Below are 18,622 nucleotides of genomic sequence, written 5' to 3'. Positions count from 1 at the left end.
CTTCCATCATGGATGATATTTTGGTTTCCAGTGCAGCATTTCTTCGCAGCAAATTCCTTCTATCACTCTGGAGATCTACCACCTCTCCTGAAGCTGCTGCTTTGACAAGGTAATATTTGGGGCATTGGATGATGCTGATCCGCTGCGTTGTTGCTTCCCTATTAACTGGCTTGTAGCAGATGAGAGATCACCTTTGTGTACTTTACAGTAGTCACATCTTGTTCCACTTGATTGCACCAAAAAAAGACATTTCTTGTGCCGCACTTAACTGTCCCGTCCACAACGACATCATTGTTAGTGATCTTTGTTGGAACTTGACCTTCTGAGCCACACTTCGATGCCACCAGTTCAGGGAAGTCAGGATTTCCCAGACATGCATGCATCCCATCAAGCTTGCCGAACATGATGAAGGTGTCTTCGGGACTCAGGAACTCAGGGACATCCTTGCACAACGGGTGATCACTATTACAAGTGACGCCACAAATATTAAGCACCCACGAAAATTGGCCAGGATTGTGAAAAACACTATGGGATTGCCCATCTCATCAACTTTGACGATTCTTACTCTATTTTTCCCTTTCAAGACCATGAAGGAAAACTTCCCAGCCGAAGTGCGGTGATCATCTAAGGTCACAACGACTTCACCAGTGCACCTGTCACATGAACTAGTGACAGTGGTGATTTTTATGTTGCAAACAGCTTTTTTGCACTTAATGGCAAGCAAGTCGCTATAATGGACCGATCCGGCCTATCAATCAAACTTTGCGCGTTCACTCCATTTGACAAATCACAGCCATGATTGCGCAATCAAAAGTTGGACAAAAGTCGGACATGCATGTGCGTATATTTGGCACGCGCGGCAAAATTGTGCAGAATGGCATTGGAAAGGCTAGTACGCGAGTTATCCTCACAAACCTGTACATGTACGCAGTGGGCGTAGCTTAGTGGAAAGCTGGAATGGTCCATTGTATAGTACACGAGTCTTAAGTATACACTTCTTATAAACCATGTGTTCTATTGATTACACAATGCAAATATTATATGTAATGAGTGAACACTAGAAAATAACAGTCAAAAATACTTTACTTAAAGAGTTTGTGGAATGCTGAAAATCGTTTTGTCTTTTATATTTTTATATTGTAGGTATTGTAGACAAACTCCCATTCTTTTCTAATGTGCGTTTATATGTTTATAAAACTGAAATTCATCGAGTAATTTGTTGGTCGGCGAGCGCATAATTGAAATCAACAGTCCTCGGGCTCTTCGTAAAATCAGAAAAAGCGTGACGTAATAAACAGGACTCGTTTATACAACGACTGTTTACTGCTGCCCAACCCGCCCCGTCAGCATGTGTGACTCGCAGTCAAGCAGTGAAAAATCAACATTTTGTAAAAGACTCGCGGAGATTGATATTCCTTCCCATTGCTTAATTTTTGGATGAGTATATTGAACAAGGACACGGTGACCTCTGAGATGTTCTTCCGTATAAATTTGAGCCCCAACTGCCCGAAAAAGAGACCAGCGAAAACACGGATACTGCAACTGGCCAGCTGAAAACGCCAGGCAACGCGGCTCTGATGAGTGGTAGGTCTGCGACGTTTGCGTGAAAAAAAAACAGCTGCGTTTTATCCAAGGACTCAAAGTATTATGTTCATGATAACATTTTTAGATGAGCATCAAAAGTCCTACCGCAACTTTCTTCGTGATTTACAGACAATCTTAAACGTTATTCTGGTGAATATTCAGTCCAAAGAGATGGCAAATCATCAGGTTGTTTTCGAATTAAACGCGTACGGCACGCATAACGCATCACGGCAGTGGATGTGGTCGACCGTGTCCAGAACTAATGTTGTACGGTTAGCAGCGTCGCGGGCCCCGGTCAAGTTCCTTGCGTTGCCTGGTGCTTTTTATGTATACGTTCGCCACAAAAAATTAGTCCTCTTCTCTTTTCTTTCCTTGTGCATTTTAACCCTTGTTTTAACATCCTGAAACGATAATTACGAATTTACTTGAAAGTTGAATTTCGAAATTGTTAACTTTATTGTTTACCAAAAAAAAGCCGTAAAACAACACCAGGAGACCATGGGACTACCGCTTCACCTCGGCCTGTAAACGTGGCAACAAAAAAAGTACAATTCATAAATCATAGTCATGCTCCGTTCATAAAACAAAAATCTCTGGACTTACGACATGTTCGGGATCCCGGTTGAAAACAAAATTCACTGGTCCCGAAATTTAACGAGCACTATCATTATTTTTAGTACCTAATTAAGACTTTTTTCAAGAAATTCCAGTGGCAGAGAATTTGTCATTCGATCAAAAGAAGTTCTAGGGAAAATGGAGGCCTGTCACATTAATCAGCACTAACGTAAGGAAACTATACGCGGTCCTTTTTCTTCGCATTTACCTTCAATTTGTGTGTGACAACGCGTGCACGTATGCTGCGCAGATAATGGAGGGTCGAGGATACATTTGAACGGGTCTACGGTTCTTCAAGATTGGCAATGGACAAATGGTCCAAAATAGTCTTCCCTATAAATCATTAACAAATCATATCTCTATTATTCCATTTTCAACAAATCTCTTGAGAAAAAAAGGCTCTTGCCGTACAAAATGTACAGTGCATGATCAGCGCTCTATCCGTTAATTTGGCTGAATCGGATCTCGTGTTTTCGCACGGTACCCTTCAGACAAACTGCATGGCTACGGAGGATTCTTATTCCTCCATGCTGACACCCGGACGGGAAAGCTGGAAATTTATTGCAAACAAAATGTGGTGTGATTACCAGCGACTGACACAATTATAGGCATATAGGTTTGCCTTGGCCTAGTGCGTTCGCTACCCGTACACGTATCAGCAACGAATTATTTTGAAATTCCAACACCGTTTACCGGTGTCAAAATCTACGGTCCCAGCGGCCGGGCCAGCGGCAGTACACCCGTGAATTTCCAGCCAGCTTTACATAGCGCGTGTCACGGTGATGCGATGTGCATGTTGATGAAACGCAGACATTTCTTACTATGGTTGGCCGTTGGGGCAAACACAAAAGAATGATCCCCGATCTATAATAAAATTAGGTGTATCTATCAAAACACTAAATAATCAATAGAAAGTACCAAAAAGTCAATGGAGATATCTTCCTATTAAATTCTGAACTTGCCCATTAGAATTTCGGGGGTAAAAGCTGTTGCCAACTACGGTTGAACTTATGGAGCATGTGGCTGCCCATACAAAAGGTCGCTCAGTGTAATTGTAAACAAAGTCATGTCGTTGCGCGGAGTGATTTGCAAAAAGTTTCGCTGGAACTACATGAACTACGCTGCATCGGGAGTCCTGTTTATTACGTCACGATTTACTATGTTTTGTTTGCTGCCCCCAACGACGACTTTTACACAAATTGCACGTTCGGGTCGAAACAGGACCTGAAAAACAGCTCTCAAAAGTACCTTTTGTATTCATTTCATGACAGAAACAACAGTCGTTTTTATTTCATCACACCTTAGGCTACATATACCCGAAAAATGACGGAAATGTCTTCGAGCATTCCACAACCTCTTTAAGTACATGTACAGTTTTCTGTGATAAGTTATTATGTGGCAAAATGCCCAAGACAAGAACTACTAGATATGTGCTTTGGCAAGCTGTGCCCCCCCCCCCCCCACCAGTTACAAAATTGTACTGTGACGATTGGGACCAATCTACACTCTTCCTGAATGTATGTCATCTCTTAAGAATTAACTATGAATTTCTAAAAGATTACTCATTTTGTTTGAATAAACAAATAAAAAAAAAATCTAAGCTTTACGTGTCAAACATTCTTCTTTTGTACTTTTTATTTCTGTAGATGTCAGAAATTGAAGTTAACTTCCTTTCAACTTCTTTATGATCACTTCTTTTGTTAAAATAAATAAATAAAATGAAACTTTAAACTTAAGTATCAACTACAAATTAAATTTGTGTACGCAGTGTCAAACATGTCAAACATTCTTCTTTCGTACTTTTTGTTGTTGTAGATGTCAGAAATTGATGTTAACTTCCTTTCAACTTCTACATGTATATATAAACCATTACTTTTGTTTAAAAAAGAAAACAACATATCGAAATTAAACTTTACCCCTTAAAAAATGTGGTCGGGATCCCGACATATCCCGCCGGGATTCCCGGTACATCCCACCGGGATACGTTGGGATAAGTCGGGATGGATGTATCCCGACGGGATACATCGGGATAGCTTATGTCGGGATCCCGACCCAAGGTGGGATGAGTCGGGATCCCGATGGAATTTTGGTCAGAATCCCGACCGAAGGCGGGATAAGGTGGGATCCCGATCAGCTCATCCCGGCATATGTTAGGATAAGTCGGGATGGATGTATCCCGACGGGATACATCGGGATAGCTTATGTCGGGATCCCGACCCAAGGTGGGATGAGTGATGGAATTTTGGTCAGGATCCCAACCGAAGGCAGGATGAGTTGGGATAAGGTGGGATCCCGATCAGCTCATCCTGGCATACATTGGGATAAGTCGGGATGGATGTATCCCGACGGGATACATCGGGGTAGCTTATGTCGGGATCCCGACCCAAGGTGGGATGGGTCGGGATCCCGATGGAATTTTAGTCAGAATCCTGACCGAAGGCGGGATGAGTTGGGATAAGGTGGGACGCAGTAAGGGCTCGAATTTGGGGGGGGGGGGGAATCCTCAAGACTGCAGGGCTTGTTGCTCAGAACTTTTACTGGACCGGAACATTTTTTAATACAAGACCGAAGTCATGATCTGAGAAGAAAAAAATCAAAACACTACAAAAACGCACCATTGACCAAAGTTAACAAGTTTGTTCATAGCTAGGCCTACTTCTGCGCCTGTGCAAGTTTTTTCACTCGCAGATCGCTTAGGAGGCAGTTTGGGCTTTGAAACACCATCGAGAAATTTTCACATACCTTCTTTTTACACAACGTTTGCTGCCACAGAAAAAAAGGAAATCAGTTTTGACAGGACAATATCATTTATTATCAACAATTGTTGTCAAGATTTAGCATACGGTGCGGTGCCGGTGAAGCATGACGTTCGGAAAAGAGACCTAACTTTTAATCCATGCATTGTCCTTAGGACAAAACCAATCAGCAAATATTGCAATAAAGCAAGTTTTTTAGCGATCCACGAATGCGTTGGTGTCTCAAATGCTGAGGGAAAATGTGGTCGCGTAAAACTACTAGTAGTGTCCGGCGTAGCCAGTGTGGGCTGGCCCGCGCCCGCACGCCGGGCCGGCCGGGGCCGGCCGCGGCCGGGATAGGAAGCAATTCCCGGTGATTATTTCTCATCGTCATTATCTACAATTATTATTTTTTAAATAACAAAAATGAGATTTCTCCTTCACATTGTGTTGTATCATATTGAAATTGCAATCGCCAACGACTTTTTCTGTCTGAGACCTCAATGGTTTTACAATTTCTCTCCCTGCTGATCGGATGGCTACCTCCATGGTTTTATTTACAAATTTAAAATCGGAACTACTGCTACTACGGCAGCGCTACACAACACAAGGCTTCTTGAAATATGAAATGTTCATGCGATTTGTTTTCGCACTTAATATTGACAAAGTAAATCCCAAGTTTTTATAAAACATATTGAAGAACTACTAAAAATGGTTAAACAGAGAGCATCGATCTTGGAACAATTTATACATTGTAAACATAATCTAAAATTTGAAAACAGAAGAAACTTTACAGGAGCAAAAGTATCAATCATTGAAACAAATAAAACAAAATTTCTTATAATTTTAAACACTTCTGCTAAAAAAAAATCAGGGGAAAGTGGCAAGGAATCGCCTCAGATTGCACCACAGAGCATCTATAGTTCCTAAAAAAAACTTTTTGGCCGTTTTCGAGCATTTGTCAACAAACGAAGGTCACGTGACTTATCCGAATTTAAGTCTTTTTTTTTAACAATAAGCATGATAAGTCATGAGTATGTAATGGTTGTGTTGATTATATTTCTTGTTCTTCTATAATGACCCCTTTCTCTGGTTGTTTATTCACTACAAACCTTGCATTTACCTTGTTATTTATTCATGTGACTTGAGTGAAGTCTACTCAGTGTGACTCGAGACAAGGCTATACAAAGTATTGATTTTTCTAGTGGAGCCAAAAATAGTATTGATTTATGGAGCTGTGATTTTGAACTTGTATTTTGTGAATATTTCTTAGTCAAGGAAAATGAACATTATGTTTAGATTTTAAAGAAGAATTATGCTTATCTTGATTAGAAATGTGTATTATCAAATTATTTGTCATCATAGGTTTGGCTTTAGATCACTTTTGTGGATTGTTCACTTGACGTGAACTGCACGTTGTTAATTCACAGCTCCCAAACCATGCGGTCGTGGCAAGGCCTAGGCTAGGCAGTGCCTGCCCGATCTTTACAGGTAAATGTATTGTACTTTTTTAGGTCATTTTTGAATGCAATTATTTCACCAAAAATCCAGATGATTATTACCTATGTGCCCTTTATTGTATCAGCAAATTATTATAGATTAATATGGTGGTAGTTTTGGAGAATGTAATGAAGTTTTTGGAGAGAATTTTGCTGTAAGATTTAGGGAGCACTGTGACCAAATGCACGAGGGTTAGCAACCCATGTTTGCACTGATGGCACACACAGTGTGACCATGTGCAGTGCGCGTGCGTGAGCAGTACATGTATTGTGATATGTAACTTACAGTAGTTTGTGGTTTAAGAGTGATTTTATGTGGACGTAGGCCTATATTGCATTATTGGGCACTTAATTGTCTGGAGACCAGTTTATAGAAATTCTTACAACTGTCACTGTCATATAGTTTTGGAAAGTTCATGTAAGTTGGTGATCATATTGTGCATTTTAGGGACGGATGTGGGTGCTTGCGGTGTGTGATAGTGTGTGCGAGTGTTGGTCAGTCAGTGCGCAGGGCCGGCCTGTCTGTTTGTGATTCCATCCTTGGGTGCTCGATGCGGTCACCATACTTGCATATAGGCTTTTCACTCTTGGTAATTAACTGGGTAATGTGTGTACATCTTTCTAATACATGTACGCTTATTATTTCATGAGTTACACATGTACATTGTTTGTATTTTGAAATGAAACCTATGAGTGCCTGCCCGATCTTTACAGGTGGCCCCACCTGGGCCGATTCAGTCTAAATAAACAGTCAGAGCAAGGGAGATCCAGTTTCCGTGTCAGCACTCACTCCAACAAAGAACCTGCGTGCCCCCCTCTTCCCTTACTCCAGAACCAGACCAGAGCCCCCTTCCCTGAAGTCCCCGCTAGAGACCCCTCACAAGTATTTGACAAAAAAAGACTATGTATTCAGATTATGGATACAAGCTGTTAATAATAGTTATGAAAAATCGAACGCTGACCTTTGACCGCGTTTTGTTTTTTTTCACATTTTTCGTTAATTACGTGATCTTTTGATGATTTTGTTTTTACAACCACCATCTAAAAATGGTCCCTTTAAATTGTGTCATATAGGATGTGCAGTTTTTTTACACAGCTGTTGAGGATATTGTTTGAACAGTAAGACGTGATGTATGGCAAAAGATGATAATAAATTCATAATAGTGAGTTTTTTTCCAGTTATTTCAGCTTCTCACAGGTGGAATTTAACCGGGATCCCGGTGGGATACTTTGGGATCCCGGTGGGATACTGACTGGGATCCCGACCTATCCCATCGGGATCCCGACCCATCCCATCGGGATCCCGACAAAATATCCCGGTGGTATAGGTCGGGATCCCGAGCAGTATCTCACCGGGATTCCCGGCCTATCCCATCGGGATCCCAACCCATCCCATCGGGATCCCGACAAAATATCCCGGTGGTATAGGTCGGGATCCCGAGCAGTATCCCACCGGGATTCCCGACCTATCCCATCGGGATCCCGACCCATCCCATCGGGATCCCGACCCATCCCATCGGGATCCCGACAAAATATCCCGGTGGTATAGGTCGGGATCCCGAGCAGTATCCCACCGGGATTCCCGACCTATCCCATCGGGATCCCAACCCATCCCATCGGGATCCCGATCAGTATCCCGACGGGATAGGTCGGGATCCCGACAAAATATCCCGGTGGTAAGGTCGGGATCCCGGGCAGTATCCCACCGGGATTCCCGACCTATCCCACCGGGATATTGGTCGGGATCCCGACCACATTTTTTAAGGGGTAGTTTCAACAACAAATTAAATTTCAGATTTCTACTTAATGGCAAGCAAGTCGCTATAATGGACCGATCCGGCCTATCAATCAAACTTTGCGCGTTCACCCATTTGACAAATCACAGCCATGATTGCGCAATCAAGTCGGACATGCGTGTGCGTATGATTGGCATGTGCGGCAAAATTGTGCAGAATGGCATTGGAAAGACTAGTATGCGTGTTAATGCTAACGAACATGTAAGCTTTACATGTCAAAACATTCTTCTTTTGTACTTTTTCTGTAGATGTCAGAAATTGATGTGAGGATCCAGGTCCGAAGAAGACGTCAGAAATTGATGTTAACTTCCTTTCAACTTCTATATGATCACTACTTTTGTTAAAATAAACAAATAAATAAATCTTTTACAACTTTTGTTTGCTTAAAAAAAATTACATGCAAAGAAAATGTGTAATCTCTTGTTGACAAATCTGTGCAATTTTAGAACAAAGGGCCTTCTGTCTTTAAGTCTTTGTATTTTTCTTATTTTACCGGATCTACAGAAAGCTCATTGGATCTTGTTTTCGGACCTGGTTCCTCACAAAGTCTTTTACGTTTCTCCAAGTACGATTCTTGAGCAGCTGGGGTTCGGCATTCATCAATGCAGTGATGGGTCCCTTCCGCATCCTCAGGAACATGCCCAGATGTTTCACAACTGCTTTTTTTTTCAGCACAAGTCCATGGCCTCTTTGTTTGCTGCTGTACAACAAGCTTTGTCCCATCTGCATCTGTAATGAAGTTGAAAAAAGTTTTTTAAAGTTTTTTCTTTCTCCACCCTCACCCATCAAGATGTTTGCATAAGACATTTGCTGCACTGACAAACCATGTCTCAGGTACTTGTTGGTTGTACCAATGACTTTGGTGTGGTCAAATACTACATTACTTGACTACATTATGCCGTCTTCAATATTTAGTGTCCCATACTTGACAGCTTGTTAAATACAGGTTTTGCAAAGCGGCTGTAAAAGTGTCATACATTATGGCGGCTCCAACTAGTGAGAAACTCTTTCCGATTTATTCTAAATTCCAATGTACGAACCTTTTGCTTCCTCATTCAGACTCATGGGTTCCTCAGGCTCATCATCTCTCTCATCACCTGACGATTCCGACATCGCATCTGTATCGTATTCTAAGAAAAACAAACACATAAACAAAAAACCTTAAATATGTATGTATAATAACATGTATATATTGTACCTCGGTCTTGATAACCTTCACATTCCATACAATTTCCTTTATTGTGTTTCCTTTATATTTCATTCATTTTTTTGCTGACCAATTTTGTAATTTAATCATTTAAACATACATTGTAATTCAAACATTAAAATCTATACACACACATTTTTAGAGGTAAGTTTGAGGTGCAATCCAGCTTGGTTTGTGTTCAGTTAAAGCAGGCATGGTATAAAACAAATTGAAAATGTTATGGTGTTCAAAGTAATAACTAAACACTGAAAGCTGCCAACATTTCAATTAGTAATAAAACAGCATTGTTAATAGAAAAATTGAAAAATGTTATGGTGTTCAAAGTACTAACTAATTGGTATGACTTTCCATGGTGTGGGCCCTCTTTTTTATTTATTTTAATTTTTTCTGATTTGAATACAAATACACATGTACTAACAAAAAATTATTACAATAAAAATAAATTTGTGTTTTTTAATTTTACACACATTTATAATTTTTATTTTGTTTCCACCATCAGAACTGTTTTATCTCAGCAAAAATTTGACATATAACTTAAGTTGGAAGAATGTCATACCTGCTAGTGGATGGAATCAACTCTTGTAATTTTTTAGTACATGTAGTGATATAAAAATCATACCTTCACTAGGGTCCAGTTCAACATCCTTCAGTCTTTTTCCAGCCAGTCCCTGCACATCACCTTTGTCCATCTTGAGAAGGACCTTTGACAGTTTGGCAACTTGAAGTGTTGACTCTGGCATGCGGTAGAACTCACGATGGGTTCTGACATCATGACCTAAGAAGCTCGCCAGCAGGTCGAGCTCGTTTTCCTGAAGATTCATTACTTGTGATACTGTAGCAATGTGTTTGCGAAGTCTCGTTGCACGAAGGAACTCAGGATTCTTAGCTTTGCACTTTGAAGCATGTTCTCGAAGTGTGTCAGTTCCCCTTATGTGTCCCAGTCCTCGCTGATTACTGAACAGGTACGCATTGCTGTCATCTATTCCTGCTTCATGTCTTCGGTTCATCAGTGTGTCAAGGGCTGTCTTAATCTTGGCAGTGAACATGCAGCACTACAACGGTACGCAAACGCTTTCCAACAATCTCAACTCTCCAGAGCGCTTTACACAATGCCTTCTCAAGTGCTGATAAGGCCCCATCAACAACACATGTTGTGCCACTGGCACACTTGCTGTAATCACTCAAAGTCATTTTTCCCTTACAGAAATTTCATGAAGCTTGCCTGCAAGCTTGCCGGCAAGCTTGCAGGCAAGCTTGCGAGGTTCCAAAAATGCAAATGAGGCACTGCAAGCTTGCAGACTAGACAACTGCAAGCTTGCAGACTAGACTGCAGCAAGCTTGCGGACGAGATTGCGGCAAGCTTGCAGACTAGACTGCAGCAAGCTTGCGGACGAGATTGCGGCAAGCTTGCAGACTAGATTGCAGCAACCTTGCAGGGTTCCAAAAATGCAAATGAGGCACTGCAAGCTTGCAGACTAGATTGCGGCAAGCTTGCAGGCTAGAATGCAGTAATGACAAGCTTGCAGGCTAATGCAGCAATGACAAGCTTGCAGACTAGATTGCAGCAAGCGTGCAGACTAGATTGCAGCGAGCTTGCAGACAAGCTTGCTGAAAGTTGCAGTAAGCTTGCGGACAATTAGGTTGCAGTTAATGGGCAGTACATATTTGTGACACTTAATAACATGTATGAGCTGAACATAAAGCTTTAATAACTGCTTTTGAAGTGTTACTTTACTAACTATAATAACAAAAACAACAATAACCTTTCCTAAAAGTAAAAACTAAAGTTTGTTATATATATTCCAGAAATATAACTTCTATGTATGAGAGGAAAATTCTACAAAATAAAAACAACAAATGGTAATGTTTTCTTTGGATTTCTAATGGAAATTTGACGGCGTTTAAAGGGAATATACATCATTTGCTTTTGCTGTAATTTTCAGAAATGGATGGAATTGGGGGTTGGAAATATATAGCAAATATAGTTACACTGACTTTTTTGAGGTTTTGGGTTCGAAAATGCTATAAAACCAAGAAAAACAATCATTTTCCTGTAGTCTGGTTCCCTGACTCCATATAAGAAGAAACAGAGCAGTTTACATTCATTGGGGAATTGTAAGGTCAGGGAACCAGTCTAGCTGGCTCGTACCCGTTCATAGGTTTGTAATCGATTGCAAACAAGTGCGATGGTCAATTGGGGCCAGTATTTGAAAAAAAGCCAGTTTTTTTCCAACGCTGATCGGCCGATCAGCGTTGGAAATTGATACAAAAATACCACTTTTCTTGAAAATGACAGTATACCAGGTGCCATGATTTTACAGGATGCTTCACACTGTCATTCACTAACAGTCCAGCAAGGTATTTCAAAATGATTTGGTAGTTTTATTTTTTGATGTTTGCAAATGTTGTATTTTCCCTTTAAAAAAAAAAAAATCAAAAAAAAAATCGATCAAAAAAAAAAAATCAATATAAGTCTGCTGGTTTATCAGTGCAAAAATGTCTTAACTCAACCCAGTCATCGAAATTTATCCCATGTACCGATATGACACAAATTGTTAAAATGAGAAAATAAGACATAATGTTATTTGTGATGCAAAAAATAAGTTAGTGGAAAATACAAGAAACATAAAATGGAGTAATGGAATAATGCAAATATAGAACTAAAAACTATTAGAACACAGAATCAAATGCTACAGGGAATTAACAAACTTCTTGAATTTGAGAAGTTAAACTCAAACATGTTGTTTAATTTATAGATGTTTACTATGACGCCATACTATGAAGCCCGAGAATGGACAGGGTGGATTTTTTTTTGGAATTTGATAATTCGTTCGCACAAATTCCTAATTCATTCGCACAAATTCCTAATTCGTTCCCACGAATTGCTAACTCGTTCGCACGAATCACTATTGCGTTCGCACGGATTGCTATTTCATTCGCACGAATTGCTTACTAGTGCATCCGGGAACGAGTTGGTAATTCGTGGGAACGAATTAGCAAATTACAAAAAATAATTCTACCCTGTCCCTTGCTGGGCTTCAGTTTAATCACTACTTATTTCTTTTCTTCAATGCCCGTCTGACAGTAGCGCACTTTTGATTGATCTTCTCGTTGAACTCCTTAGGAGACAAACATGGCTGGCCTGTTGGTAGTCTGAACCGTTGTAGAACACACTCTGAAAACAAAACGAAAAATGAAGAAAAGAAAAGCCATGTCATGATACACAAACTTCAATACATGTAACAATAAATGTGATGCTATCAGGCTACATGAGTCGTTTGTCGGGAATTTTCATTTGGAGATTTTGGGCCAAAATAGGACCACCTCATCACATTTCTTGGGTGTTCGACTTCAGGGGTGTGAGGGGTGTGCATCAAAAATACCGCCTTCATTATGTCAAGATAGGGATCGATTTAAAATGAAGTGAGGCACCGCGTATTGGTAGTCAGGAATATCACCCATATTTCTTCAACAAGGCTGTATAAAATGAACGATAAAAGATCGAACCATTTCATAAAAGCCATTTCGGATTTCTTTTCGTATCTTGTTTTTGTGATTCCTCATTTTAAAACTTTCACTTAGCATGAAACTTGAAGTAGCTCTTTTATTTTAAATACTTTAGTTGTACATGTGTGTGTTAGTACAGCTTAAAAAAAATGGGGTTCACATGTACATGTGTACGTATTATAACTGGCCTTTAAAAAGGGCTCCCATTAAAAAGATGTAATTAAAGATGATATTGCTTTTAAATGAGTTACATACATGAGAAACAATGTTTATTATTTTATTGGACAAGATTTTTTGGGGGGGGGGGTGGGGGAATTAAAAAAAAAATTATGAAGTACCTTTTATTTCGTGAAGTTTCTCTGGGTCCAGCGGGTGGTACTCTTCAGTGTCCTTGCGGTTGACAGCTTGCCGAGACCCACAGGCATTTCCTCGGGCAAGCCGTTCTTCTCCAAAGACGCCGACCAATAGGCTGTACAGCAAACTCTCCTTCCACTTGCCCTTGTTGAATGCTAGCCTCTTGGCCCTCTCGGTTATCACCGGAATCCCTCCAGTGTAGAGTGGTGAAAGCTGTGGGTAAAACTCAAAAACATCAACTTGGGAACATGATGATTAGTATGCATACATTGTTAAAACATATTGCTATGTGTTCATTTTTTTAAATTATTTTTTACTCACTATATCATCATGTAGCTTTTAAATTTCCAATGTGGGTCCAATCCAATGAAATCTTATAAATGTGATTTAGTAGTACATTGTGTGGATATGTAAACCACAGAATATTTTGTAAAATGTATTATACTAGCTACACTTTACATTGAAATTATGACTTTGGCAAGATTTAATTTGGTGATATGTTGTTGGGTGTGTAAATGTATAAGGTGACAATTTCCAACAATTTCTGTCTATGATGCTGATAGGAAAGCCTTATGTATTCTTTATAAAATCAAATTAATTTTCAATCAGCATAAAAAAGACTTTACAAAGGGTAATACCGTATTGGACAAGGCAGGGAAACTTGGGCTGGTAGACACTGGTGGTGGCTGTGCAGCTACCACTGGGGTTGCTGAAGCAGTCCGTGGTGCTGGTGGCGGCGGCACCGTCTGTGGTGGTGGCGGCGGTGATGTCCTTGTGGACGGCGGTGCTGTTTGTTGTGGCGGCGGTGATGTCTTTGGCGGTGATGTCTGTGGCAGTGGTGATGGTGGGGGTGGCGGTGGTGCTGCTGTACCTTCAACCATACTGGTCAACTCCTTCATAAGTCTTATTTTCTTAGGAGTGATGTCTGCACAACAAATACATAAGACAATAACTGATTGTAAATGTAAAACTTCCGTATATTTTCTTAATACATAGCATTGAAGAAATAACAAATGATAGAAAACGTGATCGATTACCTTGGGCTGTGGCATACAACCGTGTCCACAATTAAGAATGTGCAATTTCACTTTATTTATGTTCATTCGTATGTATGACCAACTGTTGGTTATACAAGCACAACAAAATTAGAAACTTGGAAATCTTACCAATGCTGAAGGGATGCCCAGAATGAGCAGTCACTTGATCCGACTTCAGCTGCGTAATAATTTGTTCTTTGTCACGCAGTTGGCTCTCCAACTCTCTTACTCGTCGCTTAAGCGACACAATCTCCTGCAAGTCAGTTGCTTGATTCTACATACAGGTAAAGTCATCATCACTGATGACCGTATTTAAATATATTTACTGCTGAGTACTGCTGGTCTGACTTGAATTTTCAATGTACCGGCACAAGGCTTCTATTTCTTATTGAAGTCGCTACGCAGCTGGTACGATACATTGCCTGCTGGTTCCCATGTCTGCTCATTGAAACCCTTCCATTTCACTTGGTAGTAAATTTTGCCTGTTTTTGCAACTGAATCTAGTATTAAAAAAAAACAACATGAGTTGTACATGAAGAGCCGCCACTTTATTCCTGTGTTTGGCTTATGGTTATATGCGAAGGCCCACTGACCGGTATGCTGCATCTGACAAGCACCGATACCTCATTGTATCCCTGTCATGCCTGTAGCCAGGGGGAGCTAGGTACAATGTACTATTGAAATCTTGGTGTCAGCAGTGTCACAAGTTGGTAAAGGCAATTGTCATTTTTCTTGGGGGGTTGAACACCCCCCCCCCCCCAATTCCACTTCTGGACATCACAAAGAACCACAAGACTTTATAAAAAAAAAATTCCTTTTTGCTTTTTGGACTTAGACTGACTAATATTTACTGAAGTGTGGTGAATTTGTGTCAATGAGCAATCGCTAGAAGTGAAAGACTTGTTGAGGAATAATTATGTCAGCGTAATGCAACACAGTGAATTTTTTTTGTCAGCATGGATAAGTTCTCCATTTATCAAGGAAAAATATTGGCAGCTCCAGTTAGGAATTCGATATAAATTGGGAAAATGGTTCAAAAATTGAAATGAGAGAAGGCAAAGTATTACTGACAATACATTGTCTTGGGGCACCCCCCCCCCCCCCCCTTTATCACTTGATCTTCAAATTAATGTTTAGTTGCTAATAGCTTGACTTCTCTGTACGGATTCAGGCATGAATCTTTTCCTTGGATCGATCAGGTAATATTATCTTTGTTTTACATGTACCTACCATGTGTGCCATTAAAATAGGAAAACACTGACAAATTCTTGGAAAGATTTCTGGATTAGCAATCTTGATGACATTTTTGCTTTTGGTATTGCATACACTGAGCTTTAATAAAGCTTTACACAGTATAGCATTCAAAGTGTAGGCCTACTGTATAAATTTCTTTTCCTTTTTTTTAAATAAAAGATCTTTAATGTTTTAATTTTTAATTTCGAAAGATATGTGAAATTAATTTTTCCTTGTGAAATATATTTCCACACCACTTTTGAATACTGTTGGTCTGACTTGAATATTCAATGTACAAGGCTTCTGTTTCTTATTGAAGTCGCTACGCAGCTGGTACCATACATTGCCTGCTGGCTCCCATGTCTTCTCGTTGAAAGCCTTCCATTTCACTCGGTAGTAAATTTTGCCTTTTTGCTTTTTTTTTTCTCAGTCAAACACTCCACTTCATACTCATCTGAATCTGTGTATTAAACGGAAAAAAAAGAATGAGTTGCACATGAAGAGCTGCCACTTTATCAGGTGGTTGGCTAAAGACTAAAGGGAATACATATCTGGAATTAGCTTTCATGAACACTAACATGATTCTATGTGTTCCATTTTGCGATATACAGTAATGGCATTTTCATGCAACTCTTCATTGAAAAATAATCTCTTTCAAAGGCTCACCAGATTTGCTATCCTACCTGCATGATGGTGAACAATGTACTTCAATACCAGTCAGCCACCTGATCAGTGTCTCTTTTCTCCAGAAGCATCATCAGCTTGGCCACCTTAGCTGTTGAAAGTGTGGTCCACTTCGGGCCCTCTCTTACCTGCCAATTCCTACATGTATGTATGCATTATTCCTTATGATGTACATAGGCAATATGCTATATCCGCTAAATTTTACATCTACCACAGCGCCCTCTTGGCCAATACCCGATACCCATGATGCCAAGCGGCATATCGTCCTCTTTTCTTCTAACGCCGATCAGGTGTAGTTGTATTCTATTGAAGCTCTCTACGATTTTCGCTAGCTCTAGAAGTGTTTATTCTTCTTTAAACTTTTGTTGGTTTACTACCGAGTTCTTGTTAGTTTGTTACAGCGTTACTCAGATTTTCTTGTTATTTGATTCAGTGTTCCGAGTTAAGTTTTTGCAAACGTTTCTCATTTTCGTGTATTTTTCAAGACGGTGGACGTAAGTAGCGCTAGACGTGGTCTCAACCCGCCTAATTTTGTTACTTGCACAATGTGTAGAATTATTAAACTGCGATCTAGATGGGATGCGCATGATTTATGCCCCAAGTGTAGGGTTTGTTCTCGGGCCCACCCGTGCAAGGTATGCGGAGGATGGGCTTCCGATGATTGGAATGGAGTCTCAGCGTGGAGTCTCAGCGTGGCTACGCAGTCATTCCCCCAGTGGTAACTTGGTACAGAGCAGTTCTTCGGAGCCATTTGGCCGACAAAAGTCTTCCCTACTAGGCTCGCCTGATAGGCCGCTGTCCAGCACTGCCACCAAGAGTAGAGGTAGAGCTGTGCCTGGTAGGCCTCCAACTACTACTAAGACTAAACGGGCAAGTAAATCTGTCAAATCGGCCCCGAAAGACACGCCTGCTAGGCCTCTCTCCTCGGGGCTTATAGTGCCGAGAAATATTCGGCCGGCAATACGGGGCCCGGAGACATGCCAACTCGGCTGCTGTTCTCAGGTCGCGGGGCCGATAACACGGTGCTCGACGACATGCCTGTCGGGCCTCTGTCGATGTCCACGGGTACCTGGGCCGAAAAAGCCCCGACTGATATTCCGAGTGCACCGAGCCAGCTCATCGGCGGGCCCAGGGAGAAAACGCCCAAAGCTGGCAAGCCCGATACATGTACATGTAAGTCCGGCAGCCGTATAAATAGCCGGGCCCCCGGTGGATTCGGCCGACGCACCCGGGTGTCCGGGCAGGTCCGAGGCACCAGATCCAGAAGACCCGGATCCTTTCATCCCAGATACATACATGTATATGCGGGTTCCCGATTTTGGCCGAAGTCGGCGTGATTCTTACTTTTCGGGACGAAGGCCCCATTGCCATCATAAGCGTAGACACCACTGCTCCAGCTCGAGTTCCGGCTCAAATTCTTCCGGAAATTCCTCGGTTGGCCGTTCCACTGATTCTCATCACCGTCGTCGTCACGGGAAACGGAGTCCCACGCAAGCGCTATTGCTCCGAGGGTTTCAAGAATTGTAAGCTATGCTGGTGTCTCTGTGCGTCAAATGACAGCTGGGGAGAACAGATAGGAGAGGATTCACTCGCCCTTACTTGGTCTCCAGTAGAACATGCTCTCCATATCAATGTCCTGGAACTACTGGCTGTGGAAAAAGCTCTGATCTATTTCCAAAGGGAGACTGCGTGAAAAATTGTTCGGGTTCGTTCAGACAGCTCGACTGTTGTCTCCTACATGTACATCAGCCGACAAGGGGGCACCTGGTCCAGCCACTCATGCATGTACGCATGTTCCGGAGTGAAGAATACTTCAGCAGTGTTTTATACCTGATACCCATGTTCTTGCTGATGTCTAATTCTGTATCGTTTGGATGTTTTTGATGCAAACTTCCACAGGAAGAATTTTCTTGTGTTCTTGCGGTGCTTGTGCTCTTTGTCTTGCTGGGTCTGTTGCAAGCATTCGAAAACTGTCATGTATGCAGCCTGCTCCGAGGTTGATGCTGGTGATGGGGTTTTGACTTTTTTCTTTCTGTTCTTTTCCTTCTCTCTTCTCTTTTGCATTCTTTTTCGATTCTTCTCCCGAACCCATCTTTCCTTGTAAGAGGACATTCTTGCTCTCTCTGCCCGCTTTTGTTCTCTGTCATTTGTCTGCGTTTCTCCTCTATCGTCTGTTGCAGCTTGTGTACAACAGATCTTGTCTCTGATGGCTTGTGTTGTGGACCATTTCTACTGGAAATAGGTGATGTTTTCTGTCCAGCTTTGTTTTTTTGTTTTCTTTGCTCTGTAGCGCCTCATCCTTTCTTTGCTTGCTTCTCTTTACCTTTTCTTTTGTTCTGCCATACTCGCAACCCGCAAACACTCTTTGCCT

The 18,622-nt window shown here is 41.2% G+C and overlaps 2 protein-coding genes across 2 annotated transcripts; both read right to left on the bottom strand.

Annotated features, from left to right (window-relative positions):
- Positions 1–8,713: 8,713 nt before the first annotated feature.
- On the bottom strand, positions 8,714–10,673 carry LOC119727847. Its single transcript, XM_038199921.1, has 3 exons — positions 10,056–10,673; positions 9,270–9,359; positions 8,714–8,958 (listed from the first exon to the last, which is right to left on the bottom strand). Exons 1-3 carry the CDS (start codon positions 10,480–10,482, stop codon positions 8,714–8,716), a joined length of 762 nt encoding a protein of 253 aa, XP_038055849.1. The 5' UTR covers positions 10,483–10,673.
- Positions 10,674–13,902: 3,229 nt separating this feature from the next.
- LOC119727846 (inverted formin-2-like) lies at positions 13,903–18,363 on the bottom strand. The gene is made up of 3 exons (XM_038199920.1): positions 18,082–18,363; positions 14,464–14,608; positions 13,903–14,222 (listed from the first exon to the last, which is right to left on the bottom strand). The coding sequence occupies exons 1-3, from the start codon at positions 18,361–18,363 to the stop codon at positions 13,903–13,905; spliced, it is 747 nt and encodes a 248-aa protein (XP_038055848.1).
- Positions 18,364–18,622: the final 259 nt, after the last annotated feature.

This window comes from Patiria miniata, unplaced genomic scaffold (assembly GCF_015706575.1).
Source record: "Patiria miniata isolate m_02_andy unplaced genomic scaffold, ASM1570657v1 HiC_scaffold_20, whole genome shotgun sequence".
Taxonomy (NCBI): Eukaryota; Metazoa; Echinodermata; class Asteroidea; order Valvatida; family Asterinidae; genus Patiria; species Patiria miniata.
Note: the sequence above shows the minus strand (reverse complement) of the source record. Positions and strands in the feature narration are given on the sequence as shown.

What these genes read in the sequence shown, in the direction of transcription:
- LOC119727846 (XM_038199920.1), bottom strand. Translation starts at nt 18,363, where the DNA reads ATGTCCTCTTACAAGGAAAGATGGGTTCGGGAGAAGAATCGAAAAAGA. An exon ending in AGCAAGAACATGGGTATCAG is followed by an intron (nt 14,609 to 18,081) that starts GTATAAAACACT and finishes ACCTGTATGTAG; the next exon opens with AATCAAGCAACTGACTTGCA. An exon ending in TGGGCATCCCTTCAGCATTG is followed by an intron (nt 14,223 to 14,463) that starts GTAAGATTTCCA and finishes TTTGTTGTGCAG; the next exon opens with ACATCACTCCTAAGAAAATA.
- LOC119727847 (XM_038199921.1), bottom strand. Translation starts at nt 10,482, where the DNA reads ATGTTCACTGCCAAGATTAAGACAGCCCTTGACACACTGATGAACCGA. An exon ending in TGAACTGGACCCTAGTGAAG is followed by an intron (nt 9,360 to 10,055) that starts GTATGATTTTTA and finishes TGTTTTTCTTAG; the next exon opens with AATACGATACAGATGCGATG. An exon ending in TCTGAATGAGGAAGCAAAAG is followed by an intron (nt 8,959 to 9,269) that starts GTTCGTACATTG and finishes ACTTCATTACAG; the next exon opens with ATGCAGATGGGACAAAGCTT.